Source organism: Acanthochromis polyacanthus, chromosome 2 (genome assembly GCF_021347895.1).
Source record: "Acanthochromis polyacanthus isolate Apoly-LR-REF ecotype Palm Island chromosome 2, KAUST_Apoly_ChrSc, whole genome shotgun sequence".
Taxonomy (NCBI): domain Eukaryota; kingdom Metazoa; phylum Chordata; class Actinopteri; family Pomacentridae; genus Acanthochromis; species Acanthochromis polyacanthus.
Genome location: NC_067114.1, coordinates 12,045,362 through 12,072,297, shown reverse-complemented (window position 1 = coordinate 12,072,297; position 26,936 = coordinate 12,045,362). Strand labels below are relative to the sequence as shown.

General features: G+C 40.9%; 1 protein-coding gene across 6 annotated transcripts in view; it reads left to right on the top strand.

Annotated features, from left to right (window-relative positions):
* The window catches only part of zfhx3b (zinc finger homeobox 3b), a 288,945-nt gene extending 270,853 nt beyond the window's left edge, over positions 1-18,092 (top strand). For all 6 annotated transcript variants that reach the window (XM_051939585.1, XM_051939586.1, XM_051939593.1 and 3 more), the window contains 5 exons: positions 465-601; positions 1,184-1,384; positions 4,697-4,820; positions 5,251-10,785; positions 11,367-18,092. In XM_051939585.1, the coding sequence (XP_051795545.1) occupies positions 465-601; positions 1,184-1,384; positions 4,697-4,820; positions 5,251-10,785; positions 11,367-13,108 (7,739 nt within the window). In that variant the 3' untranslated portion in view covers positions 13,109-18,092. The remainder of the gene's footprint in view (positions 1-464; positions 602-1,183; positions 1,385-4,696; positions 4,821-5,250; positions 10,786-11,366) is intronic.
* The last annotated feature ends 8,844 nt before the right edge of the window (positions 18,093-26,936 follow it).

The following is a 26,936-nucleotide window of genomic DNA, read 5'->3' as shown; positions in this document are numbered from 1 at the left end:
ACGTTTGTGTGCCTTGTCTCAAGTTTAAAAACTCACGTGGACTGAAAATATGCAGTGATGTGAAACCTATACCTGCACCCTGTGGCAAACTAATATTTTTATTAGCCGGTTTTGGTGTTGCATGATATCCTGACAAGCCAACATTGAAAAAGACAGCCCATCAGAGCACATTGGCTGTGTGTCCCTCAGCAGCAGCAGCAGCATGGGAAGACAAGTAAAAGCAGTGTGTGTGCGTGTTTTGTTTCTTTTTATGCGAAGACAGGAGGTGGATAACAACACTTTCTCTGCCCAATTCCCATTAAATGCACTTATATCACATTTAAGAAAGACATTCCAAAGCCCTTTATCCACAGTGTTATTGATTGACCTGCTCCCAGGCTGCCAAGTCCTCACCTTGTCTTGACATGTCTGCTCTCCTCTCTTTATCCCTCCCTGTTTGTGTGTGTGTCTGCGCACATGTTCAGCTTTGTCCAGCCACTTGGAACGGCACCAGTCAGATTCCCCGATTCCTTCCAAAAGGCCCTCTTCACGGTCGGAGACCTCGGAGAGCCCGCTGTCCTCCAAGCGTCCCAGGACAGCTGAGAAGGGCGCCGCAGAGCAGGTGAGAGTTACAAATCACAGGATTTTGTTCACACTTATGCCCTCAGATGTTCATAAAACTCTACTTTTTCCTCACTCTTTGAATTACGGGTTTCTCGCTAAAGGTTATCTTATCCTCAGTTATCAAGCCCTCATTATAAGTACAAAATTCACATCAATTAAAAAAAGTAAAAATCTACTCATAATTTTCAGTTAGTTCGTTAGCTATCTCACTGACCTTTTTTTTTTTTAACTATGCAGAAGTTTTTTTTTTTTCCAAATCTACTCAAAATTATTTCAGCCTTTCTACTGCAGTTGCACTGCTAATTGTGTATAAGGTGGAAAATCAATATAGTATTTGACAGATGAGAGCACTTTGAAGTGGGTGCCAAGACTCAGTGGTGCTCAGTATTACACACTTGTCTGTGATCAGAGGGATCTGCCTGCTTGAGGGATGGGGGCCCCACTCCTCTCCCTGATCTACAGCTTCTCTTCACGCAGGCCCATTCTGCTCATCGCTCCCATTCCACCCGATTAACCCTTTGTGGATCTGTTTTTTTCCTCCCCTCTCTCCCTCTCCATTCTTGCCTCTGCCTTCACCCAGATGTACCAGTGCCCCTACTGCAAGTTCACCAACACGGACCTGAATCGCCTCAGAATGCACGTGATGACGCAGCACTCTGTCCAGCCCATGTTACGATGCCCATTATGCCAGGACATGCTCAACAACAAGATCCACCTGCAGTTCCACCTCACACACCTCCACAGCGTGGCGCCTGACTGTGTCGATAAGCTTATTGCCACAGTAAGTCCTGCTTGTACTGTGCATATTTTGCCTGTGATCAGATACACGGTGGTTGGAGAAGTTGTTAAGGTTAAAGTGTCCATTGTCATTTTGTATATTTCCCAATCAGCATTGATTTTTATTTTTTTCCTTTACCGATCTGCATATTTCACGTTTTTGTTTGTTTGTTCAAGAAGTATAGATTAGCTTGGCTGATATTTTTTATTCTGATCATTTAGTGTTATAGCAATAGAATACATAAACATGTGAGTCAATGTATTCAGCTGAGGAGAATAGATGGATGAACAAATGGCCTTGCCACCTGTGCAACCTATATTGTGTATATATAGCACTTATCCATGCTTTGATTTAGATTTCTCTATCCATGGAGCCATGTCTTATATGTTATTATATCCACAGTCATTTATATTTTGTGCTTGAGGCAAGAAGACCACAGCTAGTCTCTGTGGTGCTGTATATTCCCAGTATATTGCTACTTACATACATTACGGCCAGTCAAACTGCAGGCAGTAGGTCAGGTCAAGGACCAGTATAAGGATTCAGCAATGCCAAGAAGATGAGTAACTCGCTCTTAATGAATCCCTCACCCTGGAGTGGTTGCTTGGCTGTGAGAACAATTGTCATTCCTCTCATTACTGCTCTAAATTGCCAGCATTCATTCTTTTATAAAACACAAAGAATGCTGTTAATTGTGAAATGGCTGCAGGCAATTGCAGTGGCTTGTTGGAAATAATTAGACCTTTCAAGATGCATATTTTTCTTGTCTTCTTCATTGTCTTGATGCACCCATCATCTGAGTCTTTTCCAGCTGTCTTCTTATCACATCCATTTGAGGAAGGGAACGCATAATCTGTTTTTGTATTTTTTTAATGTTTTCAAGATGAGCAGGTCTTTTAGCTCCCTGTTCATTTATCACCTCACTGACATTGTTGCTATGTCAATGATCACCTGTGTGTTAGTCAAAACAAAGCCTTTTACTATGAATATTAAGATAATGACACAGACTTAAAAAAATGTAACGAACACTAACTACATCGTGTGATTTCACTAAAAGCAGTAGAGATATTATTTGCAATCAACAGAATTTGAAACTAATATAAAAATATGCATACAGATTGTGCAGAGAAAAACGTTTCTAACTGCTGTTGTTCAGCACTGCTCCTACAGTAAATAATATTTTAAATTTGCAGTATTTGTAGCTTAAGTCATGTAATTTTGACTCTCAGGTTTGATTTATATCCACTGCAGTGCACTGGTGCACCCTTTTCTACCTAGAGAGACAACTTTGCTTGCTTCCTTTAATGCTCATCAAGGGGAAATAAAATTTTATTTTCCCTGTTTTCTTGTAAATCACTGAGCAAATCTTTGTCCTCTTCTATCCTGTAAAGCTAAATAGCTTGCTGGACAATCAGCGAATAAAACATGGCTCTGTCTGCTGCCTAACCATCTTCATCCCCCGTCTAGAAAGTAAATGGCAAGCGCATTAGTATAGTAGATGGCAATATTTATTTCTTTTATAGAGGTAGTAATGTACTGAACCACTACAAGAGGAGATAGAACAGAGGTAATATAACACACATTAATCCAGCACCTTTTTATAACTGGTGAATGCAGATGGAAAGGTACTTTATCCTTTTCACATGTCTACGGAGAGGAGCCTAATTAATTCTGAAATAGGTGACTTTTATTTCTTGCCAGGCATGCATAATGATGCGTTCACTCTCCCACCCTTCATCCCTTCGTCCACCTTTTGTCTTTTCACTCCCCCCTTTCTTTCCACCTCATGTCCCTCATGCTTCTGTCTCATATACAGCACATACACTGTATGTATAGTCGACTATATACTGTACATAATATACACACCCTCCTCCTGTCCTCCCTCTCTCATTCTATGTCTCATTTTCCGTCTGTGCAAGATAGGGGTAATGAAAATAATTGTGCTTCATTAATTCGGAGTCTGGCTGGATGATAGCCATTTTGAACTATGTTTGCCAATTAGGCAGTCCAAATTAAAAGTGACCTTGGGATACTCTGCTCTTCCCTCTAATCGCCTAATGAAGCAGTTGTCTAGAAACGGTACACTTTGTAATGTAAATCATTGCTTTTTGTTTTGTTTTGTGAGATTTCATGCTGGTTGGATTAATTTTCTACTTCTCATTTTTAGAAGATAGAGATGTAAAGAGAAAAAAAAGAGATAAATAACTGAATATCTCCTGATCAGACTTATAGTATTGGATTCTGTTATATAAAGTGTCAATTGTTCCATTTAACCTTGAAACCCCTGTTGCCTCAGTGTGATTGTGCTCTATTTGAATGTGGCCTGTAGGCTATATGACATGCTACAGTACTTTCAGCTGTGTTCTCAGTCCCTGTGCATATTAGAGGGGTAATTAGAAAGCATATGGTAAGCGTGGTAGATTAAACCAAAGCATCAAGCAGACAGATCTGACACTGCAATCTTACTTTTCATTTGTTTTTGAAACTGGAACATTAGATTAGATTTTAGAATTTGTGATCACTATCAATTGCTCATGTCTGTGCACTGTGTGCACACTAACCTCAATACTTACAGTTTTTGAACTGAAGTAGATTAAAAGTGACTAGACTGAGGGCACACCGCATGCAATCCTTAAGATCTTTCCTCTTTTATCTACAGTATGTTAGACATCTTTACTTGTTATTATTTTAATGGGCTACCAATACATCACATAAAGGTGTGAAAGGTAAACTAAAGCTGATCATTCTGTAAAATCAATTGAAGCAAGTTGAGGAAGACAAAGCCCCATCATCCAGTCACTCACTTTTAGACAATGATTATGGACCTTTAATGAGCAATTTCAATAAATTGTTAGTTTTTAAGCCTATTATAGGGATAAATGGTTGGGGGAGAGCAACACAAATAAACACAGGCTGCCATCATTCATCTATGATTGACTGTAACCCTTTGAGAGCAACTAGAACCTAGGTGCCTCTGTACGTTTTGAATCAATGCCATTCTTGAAATCTTTACTAATTAGTTTTTTTCCCTCAAAAATAAATACTTACACTTTTATAAGCAATTTCATTGTTTCTTTTGATTGTACTGATTTATTAAGGACCACACAGTCTAATTTAGCAATTCTTAAATTAAATCATTTAACATTTACAATTGTACTACTGTGTTAATATATTATTGATCGGTTTCACTCCTTTCTCGGTCATGACTTTGCGTATTCTCCTATTTACGTCACTACTTTTGATTCATACTAAAATATACATTGACATTGTGCAAGATTATTAATGTTGAATTCTTTTGTGCTTATTCTTCTCCAGGTGACAGCAACTGAAGTACTACCAGCAAGCATGTTCATACCTGTACCGAGTCCAGACAGAGAGTCACAGAGCACCCCTCATCCTACAGCCAACTCTAACTCTGAAGATACAAAGAAGCCCGCTGGTCAGTATCTTAGAAATGTAGGGATACGTTTAAAGTAGATCACTTTTGTCACCAAGTAGCTGAATTTAGTAGTTTCACTCATATGTTCTATAAGGAGCATATTGAGTAATCACAATTCACTGTAAAATCTTAGCAAAACTGTATCCCTTTATAACTGTGTGTGCACACACTGGTGCAGTATTAAACCAGTAGCTATTTTATGGGCTCAGAATAAAGAATATTTATTGAGGTGTTTTAGAGCTTAGAAAAAAAATGTGTTTATTTGAAAGAAAATGCATTTCTTGTGCTTTGGCCTTCATTTACAGCAAGATTATATGAATAAAGGTTGTAATAAGTCATTGCTTGCTCATTTGCATTACTGGTTTAATTCATCTCAGTGAAAGCAGAAACCTAATGGACTGCTGTCTTCTTTTGACTTCTTTATTCGCAGATGCATCAGACGCTGATCCAGAGAAAGGGGTGTCTCTCCCGACAGAAACAGCTGAAGCTCGCAAGTCACCTCTGGAAGATCAACAGTCAGAGAGGGATGATGCCACAGGATTCCTGTGCTGGAAGAAAGGCTGTAATCAAGTGTTCAAGTCATCGAACTCCCTCCAAATGCACTTCAATGAAGTTCACAACAAAAGGCCCCAGTTGCCTGTTTCTGATCGCCACGTCTACAAGTATCGCTGTAACCAGTGCAGCCTGGCCTTCAAGACTGTGGAGAAATTACAACTCCATTCACAGTACCATGTGATCAGGGCAGCCACCATGTGCTGCCTTTGCCAGCGAAGCTTCAGAACACTACAGGCCTTGAAGAAGCATTTAGAAACCAGCCACCTGGAACTGAGTGAAGCTGATATCCAGCAGCTATATGGAGGGTTATTGATGAATGGTGACATTATGGTAATGACTGATCCATCTCTTGGTGAGGAGCATGGAAGTCTGGGGGAAGATGACAAAGAGGGAGATGAAAGTGATCCAGAGGAAAAACAAAGCCCAACAGGCAGTGACTCTGGTTCACTGCAGGAAGATTCTGGATCTGAACCTAAACGTGCTTTGCCATTCAGAAAGGGCCCCAACTTTACAATGGAGAAATTCTTGGATCCATCTCGTCCTTTCAAGTGCACTGTATGCAAGGAGTCTTTTACTCAGAAGAACATTCTGCTGGTTCACTACAACTCTGTCTCCCATCTACACAAGGTGAAGAGGGCTCTTCAGGAGTCCACTACTGGTCAACCTGAGCCTACCAGCAGCCCTGACAACAAGCCATTCAAGTGCAGCACTTGTAATGTGGCATATAGCCAGAGTTCTACACTGGAAATCCACATGCGCTCTGTTCTACATCAGACCAAAGCCAGAGCAGCCAAACTTGAAGCAGCAGGAGGAATCACTAGCTCTACGAGTGCTAGTGGTTTAAGTGGTGGAGGGTCCAGCATAAGCACTTCAACATCTAGTCCAAGCCCAGCCAGCAACTCAACTACTAGCTCTACTAACCACAGTTCTTCTGGGTCTCAGACAGTTCAGAATATTCTTGGAGGAAACCACATGAATCAGACTCATAGCATTGAAGGGCTGGGAAATTCCTCAGTGAGCTGCCATTCTTCACCATCTGAGAATCATGAAGTAAAAAAGTCAAAATTTAGTGAAATTCTCTCTGCTAGGGGGCAACAACAGCAGCTTCAGCAACAACAGCAACTGGCTCAGGCTCAAGCCCAAGCTCAAGCCCAGCTTCAGCAGGAGCTCCAGCAACAGGCTGCTCTTTTACAATCACAGCTATTCAATCCAGCACTTCTGCAGCACTTCCCAATGACAACTGATGCACTTCTCCCCCTGCAACAGCAGCAGTTGCTGTTTCCTTTCTACATTCCTGGAGCAGAATTTCAGCTGAACCCAGAGATCAACATCAGCAACTCAGCACTTGGCCTAGCAGGATCCTCCACCTCCTCACTCTTGGAAGATCTAAAAAACTCAGCTCAGCAGGCCCAGCAGAGTTGCTTGCAGCAGCAATTGATGCACCACCACCTTCAGCAGCAACATCAACAGCAGCAGCAGCAACAGCAGCAACAACAGCAGCAGCAGTCTCACTCACAGGTTCAGGGTCAGATGGCATTGCTGCAACAGAGTGCATCCCTCCTCCAGCAGGTTGATAAAAAGCAGAAACCCCCCTCTTCTCATAATGAGAAAGAAAGAGATATACAAAGAGAGAAGGATACAAGTGAAAAAAATGAGGACTATGTACACAAAGATTCTACAGACACTAAGGCAAAAGAAAAGAAGGACATTCAGCATATTTCAATCAACATAAACCATGATACTGGCTTGCCTCCACCAAGGATTGCTTCAGATGCTCGAGGAAACGCAACCAAAGCCCTGCTGGAAAACTTTGGGTTTGAGTTAGTAATTCAGTACAATGAAAATAAACAGAAAGCTCAGAAAAAGACAGCTGGACCTGCTGGATCAAGTGGTCCAGGTGGAATAACAAGAGTGGTGGACCCCATTGAGGGATTAGAGAAACTGGAATGTGAAGCCTGTGGCAAGCTGTTTTCAAACATACTGATTCTGAAGAGTCACCAGGAGCATATCCACCAGGCCTTCTTTCCATTTCGATCCCTGGAGAGATTTGCCAAGGAATACAGAGAGCATTATGATAAACTCTATCCATTGAGACCTCCTACACCAGAGGCTGCTCCGGCTCCTCCACCGCCGCCTCCTCCACCTCCACCTCCTCCTCCACCCCAAAGAGCTCCCACACCAAATATTCCTGTCTCTGCTGCCTCACTCACACCTCCAACTGTACCTCCTCCTCAGCCACCAGTTCCAATGACACAAATACCCATGCCAATGGATTTGCCCCTCTTCTCACCACTTATGATGCAGCCTATGTCGCTCCAGTCTTTGCCCACGCAGCTGCCTCCCCAGTTACCATCCGTTGAGCCAAGCTTGGCATCAGACCTGGCCCAGCTTTATCAACAACAACTTACACCAGCCATGCTACAGCAGCAGCAAAACAAAAGACCACGGACACGCATCACAGATGACCAGCTTAGGGTCCTGCGACAGTACTTTGATATCAACAATTCACCAAATGAGGAGCAGATCAAAGAGATGGCTGATAAGTCAGGGCTGCCACAGAAAGTCATAAAGCACTGGTTCAGAAACACCCTTTTTAAAGAACGGCAGCGCAATAAAGACTCCCCATACAATTTCAATAATCCACCAACAACCACTCTAGAGGACACCAAAATTGACTCCAAACCTCCGTCTCCTGAACCTCAGAGACATGAATTTTATGGAAGCAAGAGATCATCCAGGACCAGGTTTACTGACTACCAGCTAAGAGTCCTGCAGGATTTCTTCGATGCCAATGCTTATCCTAAAGATGATGAATTTGAACAGCTCTCCAACCTCTTGAGCCTCCCCACCCGTGTCATTGTTGTGTGGTTTCAAAATGCTCGCCAGAAGGCGAGGAAGAATTATGAAAACCAGGGTGATGGAGGAAAAGATGGTGAAAGACGAGAACTGTCAAATGACCGATATATTCGCACATCAAATCTGAACTACCAGTGCAAGAAATGTAGTCTGGTTTTCCAGCGTATCTTTGATCTAATAAAACACCAAAAGAAGCTGTGTTACAAAGATGAAGATGAGGATGGACAGTATGACAGCCAAAATGAGGATTCACTGGATCTTTCCCATGAATGTTATACTCCCTCTGGGTCTTCCTGTCACACCCCAATGCCCTCCTCTTCAAGTCTTTGCCCACTTCCACCCTCGACTTCAGCATTCTCTCACCTCCCATCCACTGAGAAAGAGGAGGCATCACCAGCAACCACCTCAAACCTCTATGATGAGAAGCCCAAGCAGTTACCTGAAACTTCTGCTGATCTACGAGAAAACCAAACCTCTATTAAGCAGGAAATTGTGCACCAACCTCAGTCTGAGGCGCAACATCATCGAACCCAGAGAGACGAGAAGATTCAAAATGTTTCTAAATCCATCAAGCACTCATCTCCTTCCTTCTCTCAGCAGCAACAGCAGTGCGGTCCCTCAGCTTCTCAGACAAGCCAGGCCTCATCGCAAAGCTCTCACATGAGCCTCAACCCACACCTGACCTCTGCCACGCAACAACTGGCACAACAAATGATCCCATATCAGTGTGAGCAGTGCAAGATTGGCTTCCCCTCCTTTGAGCACTGGCAGGAACACCAGCAATTGCACTTCCTTTCTGTGCAAAATCAATTCATCCACCCTCAATTCCTTGACCGTCCAATTGACATGCCATTCATGCTATTTGATCCCAGCAATCCTCTCTTGGCAAGCCAGCTACTCTCTGGGGCAATGCCACAGATTCCCAGCAGCTCTGCCACTTCTCCGTCCACCCCAACCTCCACCATGAACTCCCTGAAGAGGAAGTTAGAGGAGAAAGCTAGCACTAGCCCAGGAGAGAACGACAGCACAAACAGTGGAGAAGAACCACAGAGAGACAAGCGGCTCAGAACCACCATCACACCTGAGCAGCTAGAGATCCTCTACCAGAAGTATTTATTAGATTCAAATCCTACACGTAAAATGCTTGACCACATTGCTCATGAGGTGGGATTAAAGAAGAGAGTGGTGCAGGTTTGGTTTCAGAATACGAGAGCTAGAGAGAGAAAAGGCCAGTTTAGGGCAGTAGGGCCAGCTCAAGCTCATCGTAGGTGCCCTTTTTGTCGAGCTCTTTTTAAAGCTAAAACTGCCCTTGAGGCACACATTCGCTCACGTCACTGGCATGAAGCCAAACGTGCTGGATATAATTTAACACTCACTGGTATGCTACCTGACCAGGAGAGCGTGCAAATAAAAATGGATGCTCTAGAGACATCAGCTTACTCCCAACTAGCCCCCACTACAAACAGTGATGGACAAAGCTCCTCCATGTCACCAGTGAACAAAGGTATGGATCTTTCTCCCAGGGGTCTACTGAGCCCTTCATCCATCAAAGTTGAGGGAATGGAAGATTTTGAGACTGCAACTATGTCCTCTGTGAACCTCAGCTTTGATCAGAGCAAACTTGATAATGACGACTGCTCCTCTGTGAATACAGCCATCACAGACACAACCACAGGTGATGAGGCTAATGCTGATAATGACAGTGCTGATGCTAAGCACAGCCAAAATAGTGGTGATTACCTGTCTAAGTCTGGAGGCACAGCCCCCATCCTTGAAAATGACGACCAGATGTCCTCAGGGCTAGTAAGCCCTGCAACAAGCTATTATGCTAAGGACTATGAAAATGAAAATATGATTGACCACAGTGAGACGTCCAGCTTGGCTGACCCCTGCTCACCAAGTCCTGGTGCCTCAGGTAGTAGGAGCATTGACAGTGGAGACCGACCTGGCCAAAAGCGCTTCCGAACTCAGATGACTAACCTCCAGCTGAAAGTGTTGAAATCTTGTTTTAATGACTACAGGACTCCCACTATGCTGGAATGTGAGGTACTTGGCAATGACATTGGACTTCCAAAGAGAGTGGTTCAGGTGTGGTTTCAAAATGCCCGTGCCAAGGAGAAAAAGGCAAAGCTCAACATGGCCAAGCACTTCGGAATAAATCAGACATCTTATGAGGGGCCGAAGACTGAATGCACTTTGTGTGGTGTCAAGTACAGTGCTCGCCTCTCTGTTCGTGACCACATTTTCTCCCAACAACACATCTCTAAGGTAAAGGACACCATTGGCAGCCAGATTGATAAGGAAAAAGAATACTTCGACCCAGCCACTGTCCGCCAACTTATGGCCCAGCAAGAGATGGACCGTATTAAGAAGGCCAATGAAGTTTTAGGACTTGCACAGCAGCAGGCCATGCAGCAGCAGGGGATGTTTGATAACCCTGCAATGCAGGCTCTGAATCTTCAGTCAGCCTATCCAAATCTGCAAGGCATCCCACCTGTCCTTTTGCCAGGGGTTGGCAGCCCCTCTCTTTCCAGCTTTAACTCATCTAATTCAGGTACGTCATCATTTGGCAGTCATTCACTGATATACAGCAGAAAGTATAGAGTGCAGAGTTGCAGATGGGTTTTACAACTGAACTAATTAAAAAATATATCAGCCATTATTAAATAAAATGCAATCATACGTCGTTCAAACTATGAGACCTAGTAATAATGGTACAGCTTGAGAACGCAATATTTCCACTCTTCTATGAATTAATTTCTCTTCCATTCAGTCAGTCTGTCACATGTACTCACTTACACAAGCACACATGCTGTAATGTGGAATATCTTGTCGTGGCCTTTTGCTGTTGCTGACATCTATGATTAAATACACAATCAGCCTTAACTGCCAGCATTTAATTGTTTTGATTCACAAATGCCACAAGAGAGTGAAGAAATGGCTTGCTTTGATGTTCTTGGACTTTGTGATTGCATTAGTTTATTATCATTTACATAATGATTTTTTTTTACCTCTTTTGTGTTTAAATTATCTAAAGCCTTATTTTTGTTAGATTGTTAATAATAATTGCACGTTCACCAAAGAAATACACCTATTAAATCTTACATTTTCTGTCTGTATTTGAAACATTTCCAGCTTTAACTCCTCCAAAACCTTCAAACCTCCTGAACATGCCTGGTGCCAGTGTTCCCTCACCTAGTCTCCCCACATCTGGATTGCCCAACAAGCCTCCCTCCTCATCGTCTCTTGCTGCATCCAGCCCAGCCCAGACCAGCACCTCTGCTTCGCACTCAAGCCCCACTTCCACATCCAACTCCACTCCCTCAACCACCCAGTCCAGCTCGCGACCTGAACCCCCCAAAGAACGTGACGCTGAGAGGGTAAGAGAGAAGGAGAAGGCCAAGGAAAAGACAGAGAAGCCTTCGACCCCGTCGTCAACTGGAAGCACCCCTGCCCCCTCCACTTCTGCTGCCAGCGCCAAGAAGGAGAAACCAGACACAGCTGTTCCTGCCACCTCTATGCCCACACCTGGCATGGAGTATGTGGTAGACCCTGCCCAGCTTCAGGCCCTGCAGGCTGCTTTGGCATCAGACCCCACAGCTCTCCTCACGAACCAGTTTCTGCCCTACTTCATGCCTGGCTTCTCCCCATATTATACCCCACAGATCCCTGGGGCTCTCCAGGGGGGCTACCTGCAGCCAATGTATGGTATGGAGAGTCTCTTCCCTTATAACCCAGCATTGTCACAAGCACTGATGGGCCTGTCTCCAGGGTCCCTACTGCAGCATTACCAGCAATATCAGCAGAGCTTGCAGGAGGCACTACAGCAGCAGCAGCGGCAGCTTCAGCAGATCCAGCAACCCAAGGCGAGCCAAACTCCAGTTCCCCCTCAAACCTTGGGGGATCGCAAAGATTCTGCCAAAGATCCAGTGAAAACAGAGGAGCAAAAGGGCAACCCCCATAGTGAACCCCCCACCTCCTCCTCCTCCTCTTCCTCCTCCTCTCATAATAAAGTACCCTCTGAGCAGAGCGAGATGGATGGCAAAGCTGTGGAACCCCATCTAGACCAGTACATCGTCCCCAAGGTGCAGTATAAACTGGCATGCCGCAAGTGTCAAGCTGTTTTCACCAAGGAAGAAGCGGCTATTACCCACCTTAAATCTAACTGTTTTTTTGGTCAGTCTGTGGCAAACCTGCAAGAGATGTTGCTGCGTGTCCCCGGTGGCGTAGGTGTAGGGGCTGGAAGTCTCTATGATTGCCTGGCTTGTGACACTACGTTGGATGGGGAGAAAGCACTCAGTCAACACCTGGAATCGGCATTGCACAAACACAGAACAATCAAGCGATCAGTCAGAAATGCCAAAGAGCACGCTACTAGTTTATTACCTCACTCTTCAGCCTGCTTCCCCAATCCTAACACCGCATCTACCTCGCAGTCTGCCACTCATCCCATCAGCAGCCCACCTCCCCCGCCAACAACATCAGCCACCATGCCATCCTCTGCTGTCTCCTCTTCCCTGTGCTCCTCCTCCACTACCCCACTCAACACCACAGCTGCCGGCAAACCCTGGCCCCAGGCCCCTTTCTCCAGAGCTTTAGCTGTGAAGCCCAATGCTAGTCCCTCCTCTTCTTCCTCCTCGTTTCCTCCAGTGTCCTCACCTTCAACGGTTACCTCAAGTTCATTGAGCACCTCAGGAGTTCAGACCTCGATACCAACAGACGTCTTTACCGACGAGTCTGACTCTGACAGCAGTCAGAAGTCAGCAGACAGGCTGGGCAGGACGGCAGAGGAGCCGCAGCAGCCTGGCTTTGTCAAAGACAGTAATAGTTGTAGTAGTAATCTTGCTAGTGTAGGAACAGACTCCATCAGATTGTAAAAGAGCTTTCAGTGATGGACAATATTTAAAAAACACTAAAAAGGACAAAAAAAAATCACAAAAGGAAAAAAAACATAAAAAGCAGCAATGTTAAAAATACATTAAAAGTATACAAACCAATTTCAGAAAAAGATGTGTAAAGACTAACTGCAATTCCAAAGCTTGTAACCAAAAATTTAAATGTTAGTGGATTGTTTTCCCATATCAACATGCTGGTTTTCATTTTCTATTTTATTTTTTTGTTTGTTTATTTTGTTGTTTATTTTTTTGTTTTGTTTTACTCAACTGAAATACAAGCATACTAATATGTGAGAACAGAAAAGATCGCTGCAGTTATGTTTTGGGTAATGGTAGAGGAATGCTGTACTGTATGGCAATGGACTGCCTCAAAGTTGACAAATGGCCCAAGAACCCTTTTGAAGAAATGCAAGTCAACAAGCTGTCCCTTTGTTTTGTAATAATTTCTACTTAATAGCACAGTCACAAAAAGCCAGTATGTACTGTATGGGAGAATAGTCTATCAGTTTTCTTGCTATTTAAGCATTCAGATACCAATGGCTTGCAAAAGTAAAAGAATAATGTAATGTCTATTTTATTCTCAGGTCAACAGCTCACAGATATTTTTCTGTTACAGAAATCCATGTTTTACACTTTTTGTTTCCAACAGGAGATGAGCATTACTTTTTTTTCTGAGCTTGATTTACCAATAGAAAGTTTTCAGTTGAATGAAATTTTAACAAGGCATTGTTTCTGGGCATTCAAAAAGGGTAAATGATTTGCTGATTTTAACATTAGAATTCTTTTTAAAGTGGGAAAATCACAATTATAATGTACCCAAACAAGGAGAGCATTGCAGACATACTAATGGGCGATAAAGAGTTTTGATTAAAAAAAAATCAACCTTCTGTATTTATGATAGATATGAGCATTTTTGGTGTTAAGTAGATTGTTGCATTGGAAATGAATTTAAACAGTATGGTAGGTTGAAAAAACTTTGTGTACATTTAGCTTTTGTATTGTCCAATTTTATGACACTTCATTTGATGTTGTCTTGGTCATTCCGATAGTCTAGATTATGGACAGGTAATTTATCTAAACTTTATTTCTGTCTTATTCTCAACTTCTTGGGAAACATTCACCCAAATGCCCCTCCTGACAAGGCAGGATCCTCTTTTAGAATTATTTAAATTTTATGGTTTGGTTGGTGTTGCACCAGCCAAAATGAAAAAGATCCTGGGTGAAATATTGAAAGTTTTATTTTATTTAATTTTTGTGTTACCTTTGTGCACTTATCACTGTCTGACTCCTATTTCTCACTCTTCTTGTTCCTCTTCGCACTTATTTTTCTCTGCTCTCCTGTGTTTGTAGATATGTATACTACAAAGCAGGTCTTTTGTTCTTCATGTAGTGTGGCTACAGTCTTTATTTTCATTTTGACATTTTTGTTGTCATAAATGAAAATGAAAAAAGAATACTAATAATAATTCTCACGCTTTAAGACAAAAAGAAAATCCAAAGACTAAACACTTTCACCATTGGTGCATAAAGATGAGAAAAGAGGCTTCTTTATACTTGAGAATTTGTTGCTGTTTTTAGAGGAAAGAAAACAAAGTTTTAAAAGATAAAGGAGTACGCATCAGAGTTGCCGTTTCTGCTTCTTTGCAAGCAAACAGGTGGCTTTTTTACGTAAATACCAAAAACCAAAAAGGGCCCTTGTCCTTGCATTGTGGAGTAGCACCGTTACAGAGCCATTGCAGTTTGTAAGATAGAGGTTATTAATCTTTGTTTGACTTTTGTCACATTCAAATGTCCATTTTTTTAAGAAAATGTATAAGGTCTGGTCTTCAAGGACATACGTTTTGCTGCTAATGTAGAATTTTGAAAAAAGAAAAAAAAAGAGTACCTAGATGCATGCTCATTTTGCTTTTGGCTAAGCTTTAACTAAAACAAACAATAAACCAATTTCTTGCCTCTGCAACACCTTTTTTTTTTTTCTTGTTGCAAAAACGGAACTTTGAAGACTGTGAATATATGTTCCAAAGGACATTTTGCCGATTTTCTTTTTGAACAGACCAATGTTTAAAGCCAATGATCTATAACGTTTGTAAAGAACAGTGCATTCCAAATATCACAATGGATTTTTCTTAAGCAAGGACTGATCCTATTTAATTTGATTGCTTTTAATTGTCACAATCTATGTTTTTTCCTCATTTTTAAAGTGACTGTAAACTGTTGTGTAAATTTTTGCATCATTGGTTGCTGAACAAAGTGACCTCCATATGTCATTTTGTGCTGGCATGGAACATTGCTGAAAATCCCTCCATCCAGTCAAGGTTGTTGCTCACTTGTTAAGCAAGTAATAGTGGTTACCAAAAAATGTATATAATACATCTGGTACTGATGCGTCTCATAGGTTTAGTAACGTTATGCCAGTCAACCTACAACTAGTCTCAGAGGGAAATAATGGCTGTTTTGCTGTGGTGTTGTTGCCCCCTTTCCTGGGAGGTCTACCAGTGACTTGTCGCATGTGTCTGCAGGGTGCCACTTCCACACATAGATTACAGGTTTTTAAAGGGACATCTTCATTCCAAAGCATTATTTCTGGAAAAAGTAGGAGGTTTTTTGAAGATGTCCCTTGTTTTCAAATAGTTAGGATGCTTTCATGTCCAAAGAAGTCACCTACTTCATTTTGTTGCAATGAAAATGGATGTGCATAGGTACCCCCTTCTTCCCACTGATGATCTGATGAACTAAAATTTTATTTTTTGAACCAAAACCAATACATATTTAAATTTGTGAAGAACTACTTTTTGGCCACTATTGTATAGCCAATATATTCGCCCTATTGATTACAAGGCACAATCTCAGAAGTGTTCAAAAGTGCTACGTCTTGCAGAGAAATGTGATTTGGTGTTAATACCATAGCATGCTGTTGAAAGTCAGTAGATCTGGTCTGCAAGCTTGCTACTTCTCAAGTCCAGTTCCGTGAAATACTGTTCATATTCTTATTTTTTAAAAATCTTAAGTTGTACAGTTTTTCTCAAATATGTTTGCTTTATTTTAATTTTCAGACAATGTCGGACATGTATTGTTATTTTCTTATAAGTATTTGTATTTTATTTTAGTTTCTGTATATTACTTTTTATCATAAATTAACACTAGCTTTAATTTGAATTGCTGAAATTGAGAAACAAAAACTATGACCTGGCCACTTTATGGTGTGATAATATTCTTTATATTCATTGTCTCAATGATACAGTTTGCTCTCTTATTTCCAAAGTGTAATCTTTTGAGCTCTTTTGTGGGAGATGGAGTTGAGGTCTCCACATCAGATACAGCCAGCATGGACTGTGTATGGGTTTGTATGTTTGTGTGTGCGTGAGTGTTTCATAAGAGCCAGCATCAATTCAATTTTTTTTTTCTCGTTTGCCTTTTCTTTTTGTTATATGTTACACACCAAAACAACCTGAACCACAAAGCTGGATTATGAATATTGGAAATTTAGAAAAAATAAATTTAAAAGATAATGACCAGAAATGAGAATGACGATACCGAAGCACTGAGCAGTTTTTACTTTGATTGAATATATGAATGTGGCCAAAGCTTTATGCAGTTGAAACAAAAAGGAAAAAAAAAAAACTGTGCCCCAGATAAGTGTATATTTTATTGTGGCACAAAACGCTATTGTGGATACATGGATCCACTGACTTACATTGGGATACTTGATTTAATGGACAATTACAAGTGAGAGATAAAGACAAGGTTTTGCTGTAGAGGTCATCTTTTGCCCACTGTGAAAACGAACGTGTACCTGTATACAGATATAGATATATTTAAAACAAGACATCAACTTTTTTTGTATTTTTTTTTGTTTTTGTTTGTTTTTGAGATGAAGAAGGAATGAAAAGAAATAACAAAAAAGGACTCTGGGAAGCTTTGGAGATCTTGTTAGGAGGACACAAGAGGCTGTGGGCACACCAAAACTGGGCATGGGAGCCGGAGGCAGGCTCAAAACAGCTTTAAAAACCACCTCCTTATTTGATTACTGACAACTCTGTAATGGGAATGGACTCTGGAACCAATGGACATGTGTGACACACAGAGGAAAGTCCTTAGATGAAACTGAACTTAAGTGGCTCCAGCTGCCTCTTTCTCCTTTCTGTCTGTCCTTTCTTTCTCCAGCTCTGCCTCTGCTTCTGCTCTTTGATGGACATTTTCAAAACTTCAGGACAGGATGGACAGAGATGCTTGCTTCATTTCTTCCAGTTCATGTTGCTACCCGTTTCATTTCCTTGTGCTTGTCTCTGGTTGACAAGTAAAGCTCTCCAGTCAAATGGCGGCTCACCCCTCTCTCTGTTGGTTACATAATCTAAATAGAGAAATTAATGACATAGAGAGGGGCTGGGTTCTCAAAGCTGTCATTCTTAAGGAGGCAGTTACACTAAAAAAGCGTATTAACCAAAATTAACAACCAAACTAACAACCAAACAACCATTTGCTCCAACTTCAAAGATGAACTGTTACTTGGAGCTCTCTGTTCCTTTTGTGACTTCTGGTGCCACAATGTTTTTTTATGCTTTTAGTTTTTCTTTTTGTTTCCTTGAATTACTCCTCCTTCGAGCCTCATAAGCATGGCTCTGTGGCTCCAGGCAGCCCATCTGAGGGTAGAAAAAAACAGCCTTGCAATGTACAAAAAGAGCAAGTTAAACCAAAAATGTTGTTCTTGATGTCTTTTCTATACTGTAGTCTTGTTAGCTTTTTTGTTACTGTAATTATATGAAGATTTCCAAACTGTACCAAATTACATGGAAACTAACATACATACAACCACATGGAACTTCAGACTTTTAAAGAAACTTTTGTCACAAAACCTTGTTGTCCTAGTTAAGTTGATTGTAGATGGTAATTGAATATACTCCTTTGAAAATATTTCATCAAGTATGTTTCTTGCTCATTGTGATACATTAAAAAAGTATGAGCATAACTGCACTGGTTTGGACTCGTCTTTGACTGCTGTGGGATTTGAACACTTGCTGTCAGTGGATTTACTATGAGGCAGATATCAGAGATTTGAAAAAATACAGTGATGTAAAAAAAAATCTAACCCTTCCCGTTTCCTAAAAAACCCCAAAACTGAACGGATAATTAAAAGGGATGTTTGTTTGTTTTTTAAATCATTTGACCGTACACGTTAGATACTTTCAGAAGTTTCATGGGACATAATCCTGAAATTAGTTCCTTTTGTTTCTTTATTAAGGACATAATTTGTTGTTTTGATAATTCCATAATTGCTTGTGCATTTTCCTTACTGTCTGTAATTGAACCCATGATTATGTAGCAGTATTTGCAGCAACAAAAGGATAAAAACAATGTATGTTACGCCATAATTCTACTCCTTATGTGACATGTTGGCACTGTGGATTGTATTATTTCAAACGTATTCTGCTACTAATGTCAAAGTGCCATAAAAAAAAAGTATACAACACTTAGTGACTGCCAGGCGTGGCGGTCCCAAAGGACAAAGCACAAACATTAAGGGAAATATGCTACAAACAAGGAAAGCACAACCATTATGGGAAGATTCAGAAATGCAGCAAATATCAAAACACATACAAACAGGGAAAACACAAAAATACTACAAAACAAACAAAAAACGGTCACTGGGGGAGCTATGACCTAACCTATCTGTGATGAAGAGAGGCGAGTAACAACCATGAAAATGGCTGATGTGTGCTCAAAAGCATCTAGGCCTTTCATAAATACAGAGCACACCAAATTTGAATTTGCACTTAATAAAGTTGTGTTCTTGTTGACACCAACAGCTAAACTGGACTTTGGTGATTACATTTTTAGTACAGCTGCACCTTACTATACAGAGACAACTTTTTTTTTTTTACTTAAGAAACCTACAAACAGACTGACAGTGACATTCACTCTAAACTGAACAAAAATGAATGAATTTATATTTTTATTTACACTACTGACTGGATGATGAAAATAAAAATCTAAATGCATTCATTTTAATTGAAATGTGGCAATATGTTTGCCTAAAAGGACTGTAAAAGCCAGCACACAGGGAAAACATTAAGCCTTAATTATACTCCCTTGCGGATGTTCACACAGAAAGCTGCAAACGTGGATGCATAATTTCTATATTACTTTCTACCCTACCTGGAGGACTCTACACTCTGAAGACTTATGTGCACATCTTCCCAAGTAGCGCAGTCACCACGCAGACACACATTTTGGATTGTCATGGAGGTATGCAGAGTGCTTCACATGGACTTTTGCATACATGGAAGCAGGTCTGGGTGAAAACATGACAGCAGTTTGTACTGACGGTGGACATTTAATTAACAGAATGGTGCAGCAGCCACCCAGTGATTGCCCTCCATGTACCTTTAACTACTTGCTTTCTTTATTTCATTCATGTCAAGGTGAGATCATTCTTTCATCCTTATTTAATTTGTGTGTTTTTCATTGTTGGACTAACATTGAAATTATGACCTGTGCACCTTAATAAATAGGCTAATATAGTTAAATTCAAATTATGTTTAACTTTAGTAGTTAACGTAACACTTACTAGTCTTAAACATAGTAAAGTAGTAAAAAGAAAGCAAAGTATGTCTAATTGTATTTAACAGTACTGAACTTCACCCAGTTGTGGGTTCTGAAAGGAAATAAAGTTTTAGGCAGCTAACAGTCCGTTTCATGGTTAATTGTGTGTATTTTGGTTTTTGAATTGGTAAGCTAATAATAAGCAAAGTGCAAACACTAGGTTAACTACACCCTGGAAACATTCCTGCCAGAGTCTGTACTATATTCTGCTCGGTTCTGTGTTTGATTGTGCTTTCGATATTCGCAGCATTTTTATTTAAACAGTCTGTTTTGTGAAACTGGTGAAGATGTCTTCTTCGTTTGCTTGTGTTTTGTCTGTATTTACCGGCCTTCTTTTATAGTTTACCTGACTGTCTATTAAATTATCACAACTGTAACTGTCCATATTTTTACTCCGCCAAGGAATTATGTGACGATCGGCATACGTTTGTCTGTTTGTCTGTCTTTCTGTGCGCAACATTACTCAAAAATGGAATAATGGATTTGGATTAAATTTTCAGGGAAGGTCAGAAATGACACAAGGACCACCTGATTAGATTTTGGCAGTGATGCGGCTCGTGGTCTGGATCCACGGATTTGTTAAAGATTTCTTTATCACTGAGAGATAGCGACACGGCGTCAATGTAACTATGACAAGTGAATGCTACGTCAGCTGCCTGCTGATGATCATGTGAATGCAATCCTACTAAAAATCCACCACCGTGGACTTATCCACTGGAAATCATATGACTGAGCAGCCTTGGTGGAGTACTGTGCTCTCTGAGTGCTTTTGTTGTTCCTTCTTTGATCTCCTTGTTTTTGACCGGCATGTTTTTGGACTTCACCTTTGCCAACCTCTGCCTGCTTGCTGACTTCTCCCCTCACCTCACCCCTCACCTTTTCTTACTTGCATTGCCTTCAATAAAAGTTCAACTGTTTGAACTTTTAATTGGTGTCTAAGTTTTACACTTCATTCATGTGCTTTTATGAGCCATGACAGCAAATACCTTGAGCCCAGTGAGAGTACTGCTGGATGTTATGTATTAGCATATGAAGTGTGACTACTTGAACTGACATTAGCCTTGGTGGCTAACTTTCCTGACATTTTAGATTGTTATCTGACAAATTCAGTGCTATGTTGGTATTAGAGAGTCAGAATCCCATTCTACCCAATACTGTACTGATGTTCACTGATGAAAACTAATACAAAACACACAGTCAGCAGTGTGTAGTTCAGATTTTGGGTCATTCTCAAAGAAAACAGAACTGGCCCAGCTCTGCCTGTTGAGCAAAATCAAATTCTCGTCAGACAGTGAGATACAGAATGATGGGCAATAATCAGTAACACTTGTGAGCCTCATTGATGCAGTCGCATGTGTCATCTGCCAGGGAGACGTTACTGTTTGTACCTGTGTTAAAAGTCTTGTTTAAACTTTAGTGGCTTTACACTATTTTAATTAATACGTGGAGTGATTTTGTTAGATCCCTTTTGCAAATGAAATTCCATCTGCCCATGCTTTATATTTAGCCCAGTGGTAGAGACTGTTAGTCTAATTAGCACATGTTAAGCAACAACTGTGAACTTCTTCTGACTTTGAGGTGGCTGTTTAACTAATGCAATCAGGAGGTACCGGCAATCAAGCTTAAAAAATATACCCTAAATGAGAAGCACTGTAAGGAGTAAAAATTGAAAAAAAAAGCCTTACAAATAGTATTTAATGTGCATCCAAATTCTGTTCTAAAAAAAAAAACACATTTTTTTTGCATTTTGCTTCATTTATAGGCATCAATTATGACCGTAAGCCATTATTTCATGCTTTGACATACCTATTCTTGTCAGTGGTTGCCTATGCAAAAACATTATCAAATTTGAGAGAAAAACACTCAAAAACCAATATCTTCAAATCTCTAAGATATGTGTTCTTTCTAAAAAATAAAAGCCCAAAAGTTTCATTCAGATTAACAAAAAAGACTTTGATTTTTTTTCTTGTTTCCAAAAGGAAATAACTAATAATATTCTGCTATCATCTTTAAACTGCTGTATTGCTCAGACAACATTTTATCCAATTTCTACATGAAGATGTCCTGAAACTTAAAAACCATGCCGCTCTGTAAGGACAGTGTGAAAATGCCTAAAATCACAGAGACATCGAAGCTCGGAAGAGAGTTTAAAGATGAGGACATCCTGTGGCAAGCAACAGGCAAGATTCATTGGCCATGTTGAGCCAATTAACACGCAAGGGCACATCCCGAATGAATTAAAAACACCCTAATCCGATCAGTGTGAAAAGCAAGGCCATTTCCTTCACAGGCCTGGACCAGATGGCACTCACATTCAGAGGCTGCATTGAAACAGGCCAGGCCCAGTCACACAGTGTGAAATTGGGTTAGCGCCTGAGTCTAACATAGGCCCTGGGCAATGTGAGCTCCGTAACCCATTCTCCCTTGGCCTAAAGGTACAGGGGCCACCTTGCCAATCTTTGGCCCCATATTTAATTATCATTCTCAATGCACCTCACTAACTCAGTCATTTCAGTCAGAGGAGCAGCTGACAGCTTCCCAGAATCATTTGTCTCTTTAGACCAGTCAACCTTCTCCATATCCCAAACAGCCCCTGACATACCACAGAATGTTCTCTTTCATAGTACAAAAGACAAGTACAACTCCACTGGATAGAATATCACAGACTCTAATTTTATACTGTGACCCGAGTTGGGTGTTGTTATCATGCTGAGGTCTAAACTCTTGCTTTGTTGGTGTAATGGCTTGTTGGGGTTTCCAAAGCTCTTCAGTATCAGCTTTCAGACTTTGCAGGGAATAAATGGTACAAATGTTGGGTGATTCTCGTCAAAATGACTTTTAAAGCTGTGGTTGTGCTATGTCAACTTGGGCCATGTCTTACATAAAAAACATGGCTCTCCAAGGTTGGTATTTCCACTTGACACAACAAAGGCAGAAAATTAGAAGCAGAGGTTGTAAGCACATCACCACACATATCCAAATCCAAACTGCTTTGGTCATAGCATCCTGCCTTCATCTTAGTGAAGGGACTTGAGTTACTCCTGCCAACGTGTCCTGCTCCACAATGTGCAAAAACACCCAAAAATGTAAATCCATTGAAACTACCCTAAACACTATATTGACATCATACAGTATGACGAATTTAATGAGAACTGCAAAAAGTAAAAGTAAAAACTAGTACTGTTGGAGGCTTGAAGACTATTTCCAATGTAGAATTGTGTGTAAACTTTTCTGACCAGCACTGAAGTAGCAAATTGAAGTGTGTCAACTGCAGGTACTGTGGACATGCTGGATACATTTATGACTAAGCCAATGAAAGGCCACGCTAAGCTGAACTGCTTTGTACATGAGCAGCTTGCACTGCCACTGTCAAGGGTTAACCCCTGACAGGCAGTCTGGTAAAATAACATAGTTTGACTGTGAAGAACAGGAATTTCGCTGGCGAATCAGAAAGCCTCATCGTCCACACACACCTACAGCTCTTCCCCATTTTCCACCCCCTCTTTGCCTCGCCACATTGTCTTCTTCCACTATCAATGTCAAAGGCAAATTGCGCTACAGCCTTGAGGACAGGTCAAACTAATTCAGTATAATCTGTCACATAAAATGATGGGTGAGTGAGGATGAAAGAGGAATTGAAAGGGATAAAAAAAAAAAAAAACTAGCTCAGATTTTTATTGATTTATGACCTAAAGTTTCTGGATTCAAAATAGGTTCATACATCATAATGTGTATCCAGAAAAAGAAACACTACATAATACACAGTGTTGGCTCCCAGATGTGTTGGTTAATTCAGTGGCCTATGAACTCCACCTTGCTGGTTTCCCGATCGCATGAGATTCATGCTGGGGAAGGTGTGGAGTGTGTCTTGGCAGGCTTTGGGCCTTGCCGAAGCATTTCCCATCTCCTGAACACAGGATCAGGTGTCGCCATTTTCACAGCACCTTCTGGTTCTGTTTAATAGGAAATGAGGTCCATCAGAAGAACTCTGACCAAAACTGAGCCAGAATGGGCCCTGACAGGCAGGAATATTAGCCTGTGACGGCAGTCAGTAATTGAATGATCGGCTCCCCCCTCCTTACTCGTAATGAAGAGAATATGTGCTGGGAATGTGTTTGTCCTTCTCTATCCTTCATCTGCCCTTTGCCTTTCCTCATTCCCCCCCTTGCTTTTTTTTTTTACCCCTTAATAAATCATTTGTGGGGGCAGAAATAAGGGATAATTTTACTTCACTTCAAAGTGCTTCCACAGTGTCATTTCTGTAACCTCAAAGTGATGATGCATTAAAAAGGTTTTGGGTGAGCTCTGCCTCAGAGTGTTTGCCTTGAAACAAAGCTGTGCTGATAGTATCGTGAGAGAGTCAGCTGGAGTACATGAGAGATCAATTATCACACCTCATTTTGTTCTCATATGCAAAATGATAATGGGTGGACCATGTCAGACCTGAACCATCAGGTGGTGTATCCTTTCTCCATAAATGTGTTTCACAGATTGTCTGAAGGGGTCTGTTAAATCCCTTTAACAGTTAAAAAGCTGAAGGGAAAGAATTTGGCTTCTCCTTGATCTGTCTTGAAATGTCCCTCTGCGGGCAAGATTTAAGAGTGATAAACCAACAGAATAAACCTAACACTCAGCATGATATCACCACACACTTGTAAACACTACTTTCATATTGGAAGGTTTGTAAAAAAATTTTTAAAAAAAGATCCATTATCTTGTAGTCGTTCGTGTTTGTTTGTCAGCAAACAGTATAACAACTGTGTATTTATGCATGTTCCAGTGAGACAGAGTACAAGAGCCACAAAGGAAGCTTATGTTCCAGGCATGGGTGTTAGAAGGCGATGCCGTTGAGGAAGCGGGGGGCACAGCTTTGAGATGCAGAATCATATTTCGTATAGCTTTGGGGAGAATGTCAACTCTGGGAAGAATTCTTAATACAATAATTGCTTTGAGACTTGTTCTTATTAATATATCTCTGACTTTGGTTTTGTATTTTTAAACCTTAACCAAAATCAGTTGTAGTGTATTGCTGCTGGAATGCCTGTCAGACTGGGCCCTGACCCTGGGCTGGCTGCTATAATGATGGGAAGATGAAAGAGCCAGGCCCATTCCCAGGCTGCCCTGTTAGGGGGTGCAAGCCTGTGAAATGGAGAGATAATGGAGACCAGGTGTGCTGTGGATGCCTGAGACACTCCTCAGTCAGTCTGAGAGCTCCTCTCAGTGAGAGGGAGGGCTCACTACCACTGCTGAAAACATTGGGCCACAGTGCAACTCCTCACTCCGTATCACACACACATACTATATACACTTAATAATATATATGTAAAACTATATGTAGTAATTACTTCACAATATATGCTTAAGTTAGTGGACTTGGACACCTACCAAGTAGTGCACTTATATTTAAACTGGTGCTCTGCTGTATTTCCCCCCCTTTTAAAAACTACATCATGGCTTGTATTCAAAGTGAGAATGTCGGCTGAAATTCAATATCTTGCTTGAATTGTGTGCACGCATGTGTCACTGTAGTATTCACAAACATGATAATTTGACCATTCAGAACGACAATGTTTGAGCATTTACCCCTCGTAGCTGTCGTTAATTTAAAGTAGAGAAGTTTTAAAAGAAAGGTCAGGCAGACTGGCCACAAAAGCATTTCTAATTGGACCAGACAGGCTCGCAAAGCTCCGCTGTAATTACAATCTAATTAGCAGGCAGCTAGCAGAATCCAACATGCCATTTAACATCAACAGTTTAACCCCTTACAAGAACTCCCTGAGAACACATATTTCAAAGAATTTTCGCAGACCCCGTGGAAGAAGCAGTCTGCCCCACTTCTGTCCTCTACAGGAGGTCACTACATGTCAATTGGAGAGAGAGCTGAAAATGCTGAAGAGGGACTCAAGTGAAGATAAGTCCTCATTAAAGCCTTTGACATAAGAGCTTGTTGAATGATAAATATTAAACATTGATTACATACAAATAGGAAAGACTCTCTTTATCATCACTGTGTATTGTCTTTCTGAGATTATCCCATAATTAAATTTAACAAGGTCCTATGGAGGCTTTTCTCTTTTTTCAAATGCATGAATTACTCATTATCCCCACATGAATCAGGGACAATGACAGCGAGTGCCACATGAACAAGCGTGCTGAGGTAGTCAATCCAGAAGGCTGATTCTTAATTGATTTACCCTGTTTGGCTATTAAAATGACTGTCACTTTGGATGGCCTCTCTTGTGAGCTAACATGTGGTTTCTCATGTTGGAGTTCAGCTTTTCATATTGTGTAAATTTAACAGCTATTATGTTTACAAAATCATGGCATGAGAGGCACACTGCCCCAAATAATTTAGAGACTTCAAATGCAAAAATAAAAAGGAAATTACAGTGTGTGTGAAAATGCTTCAAACATACAGTACATGGTGAATAAGGGCAACTAAAACAGACAGATGCACATTCATCTGTCAGGTTAAACATTTGAGAGGTTTGTTCTTTTTACTTTGTTGATAAGTTCAAACAGTTAAGTGGCTACTATTTCATTTGAATAAGTGACCTGATCTGTCTGAAAAATAGATAGATAGATCGAGAGATAGATAGACAGACAGGCAGACATTAAAAGTCTGTGGATTGAAATTAGTTTTCTTTTTAAAAAACTATGCTACAGTCATGCGTCTGGCCCAGACTGTTTCCTTGTGTCACTTTGCTGCTCTTTGCAACTGGTACAAATCTCAGCTAGGTCCGTTTTTACTATTACTCTGATTCTGGTAAATATTTCTCGAAAAACAAATTTAAACAAAGTCAAATGAGAGCCACAGTCAACACGCTCTTCTGTTCCTTCTCTGTGGCAAACTGTTTAGTTCGTATAACACCACCTACACAATAACTAGAGTCACATAAATTATGGAAGGAAGTCTGAGCAGTTTGACTTTTGAATTTGAGTGTCTGTTGTGCTACCATTCCTACAACTGTGAATCATACCCAATTAATCTGCAGCATGCTGCCTGAAGCCTGTCCCTATCGCCCAACACACACTCACTCATACCAATGCAAACACGGTCGACCCTTTGGTCTGCCTCTTTATCCTTCTCACTGTCTTCTTCATAGAGACAAGACACTCGACGTATCAAGCCAAGGTCACTCAACAGCCATTTCAAACTGTTGCCTGCTGCTGCAGCTTGAAATGAATAAGGCTACCGTTTGAATGCTAC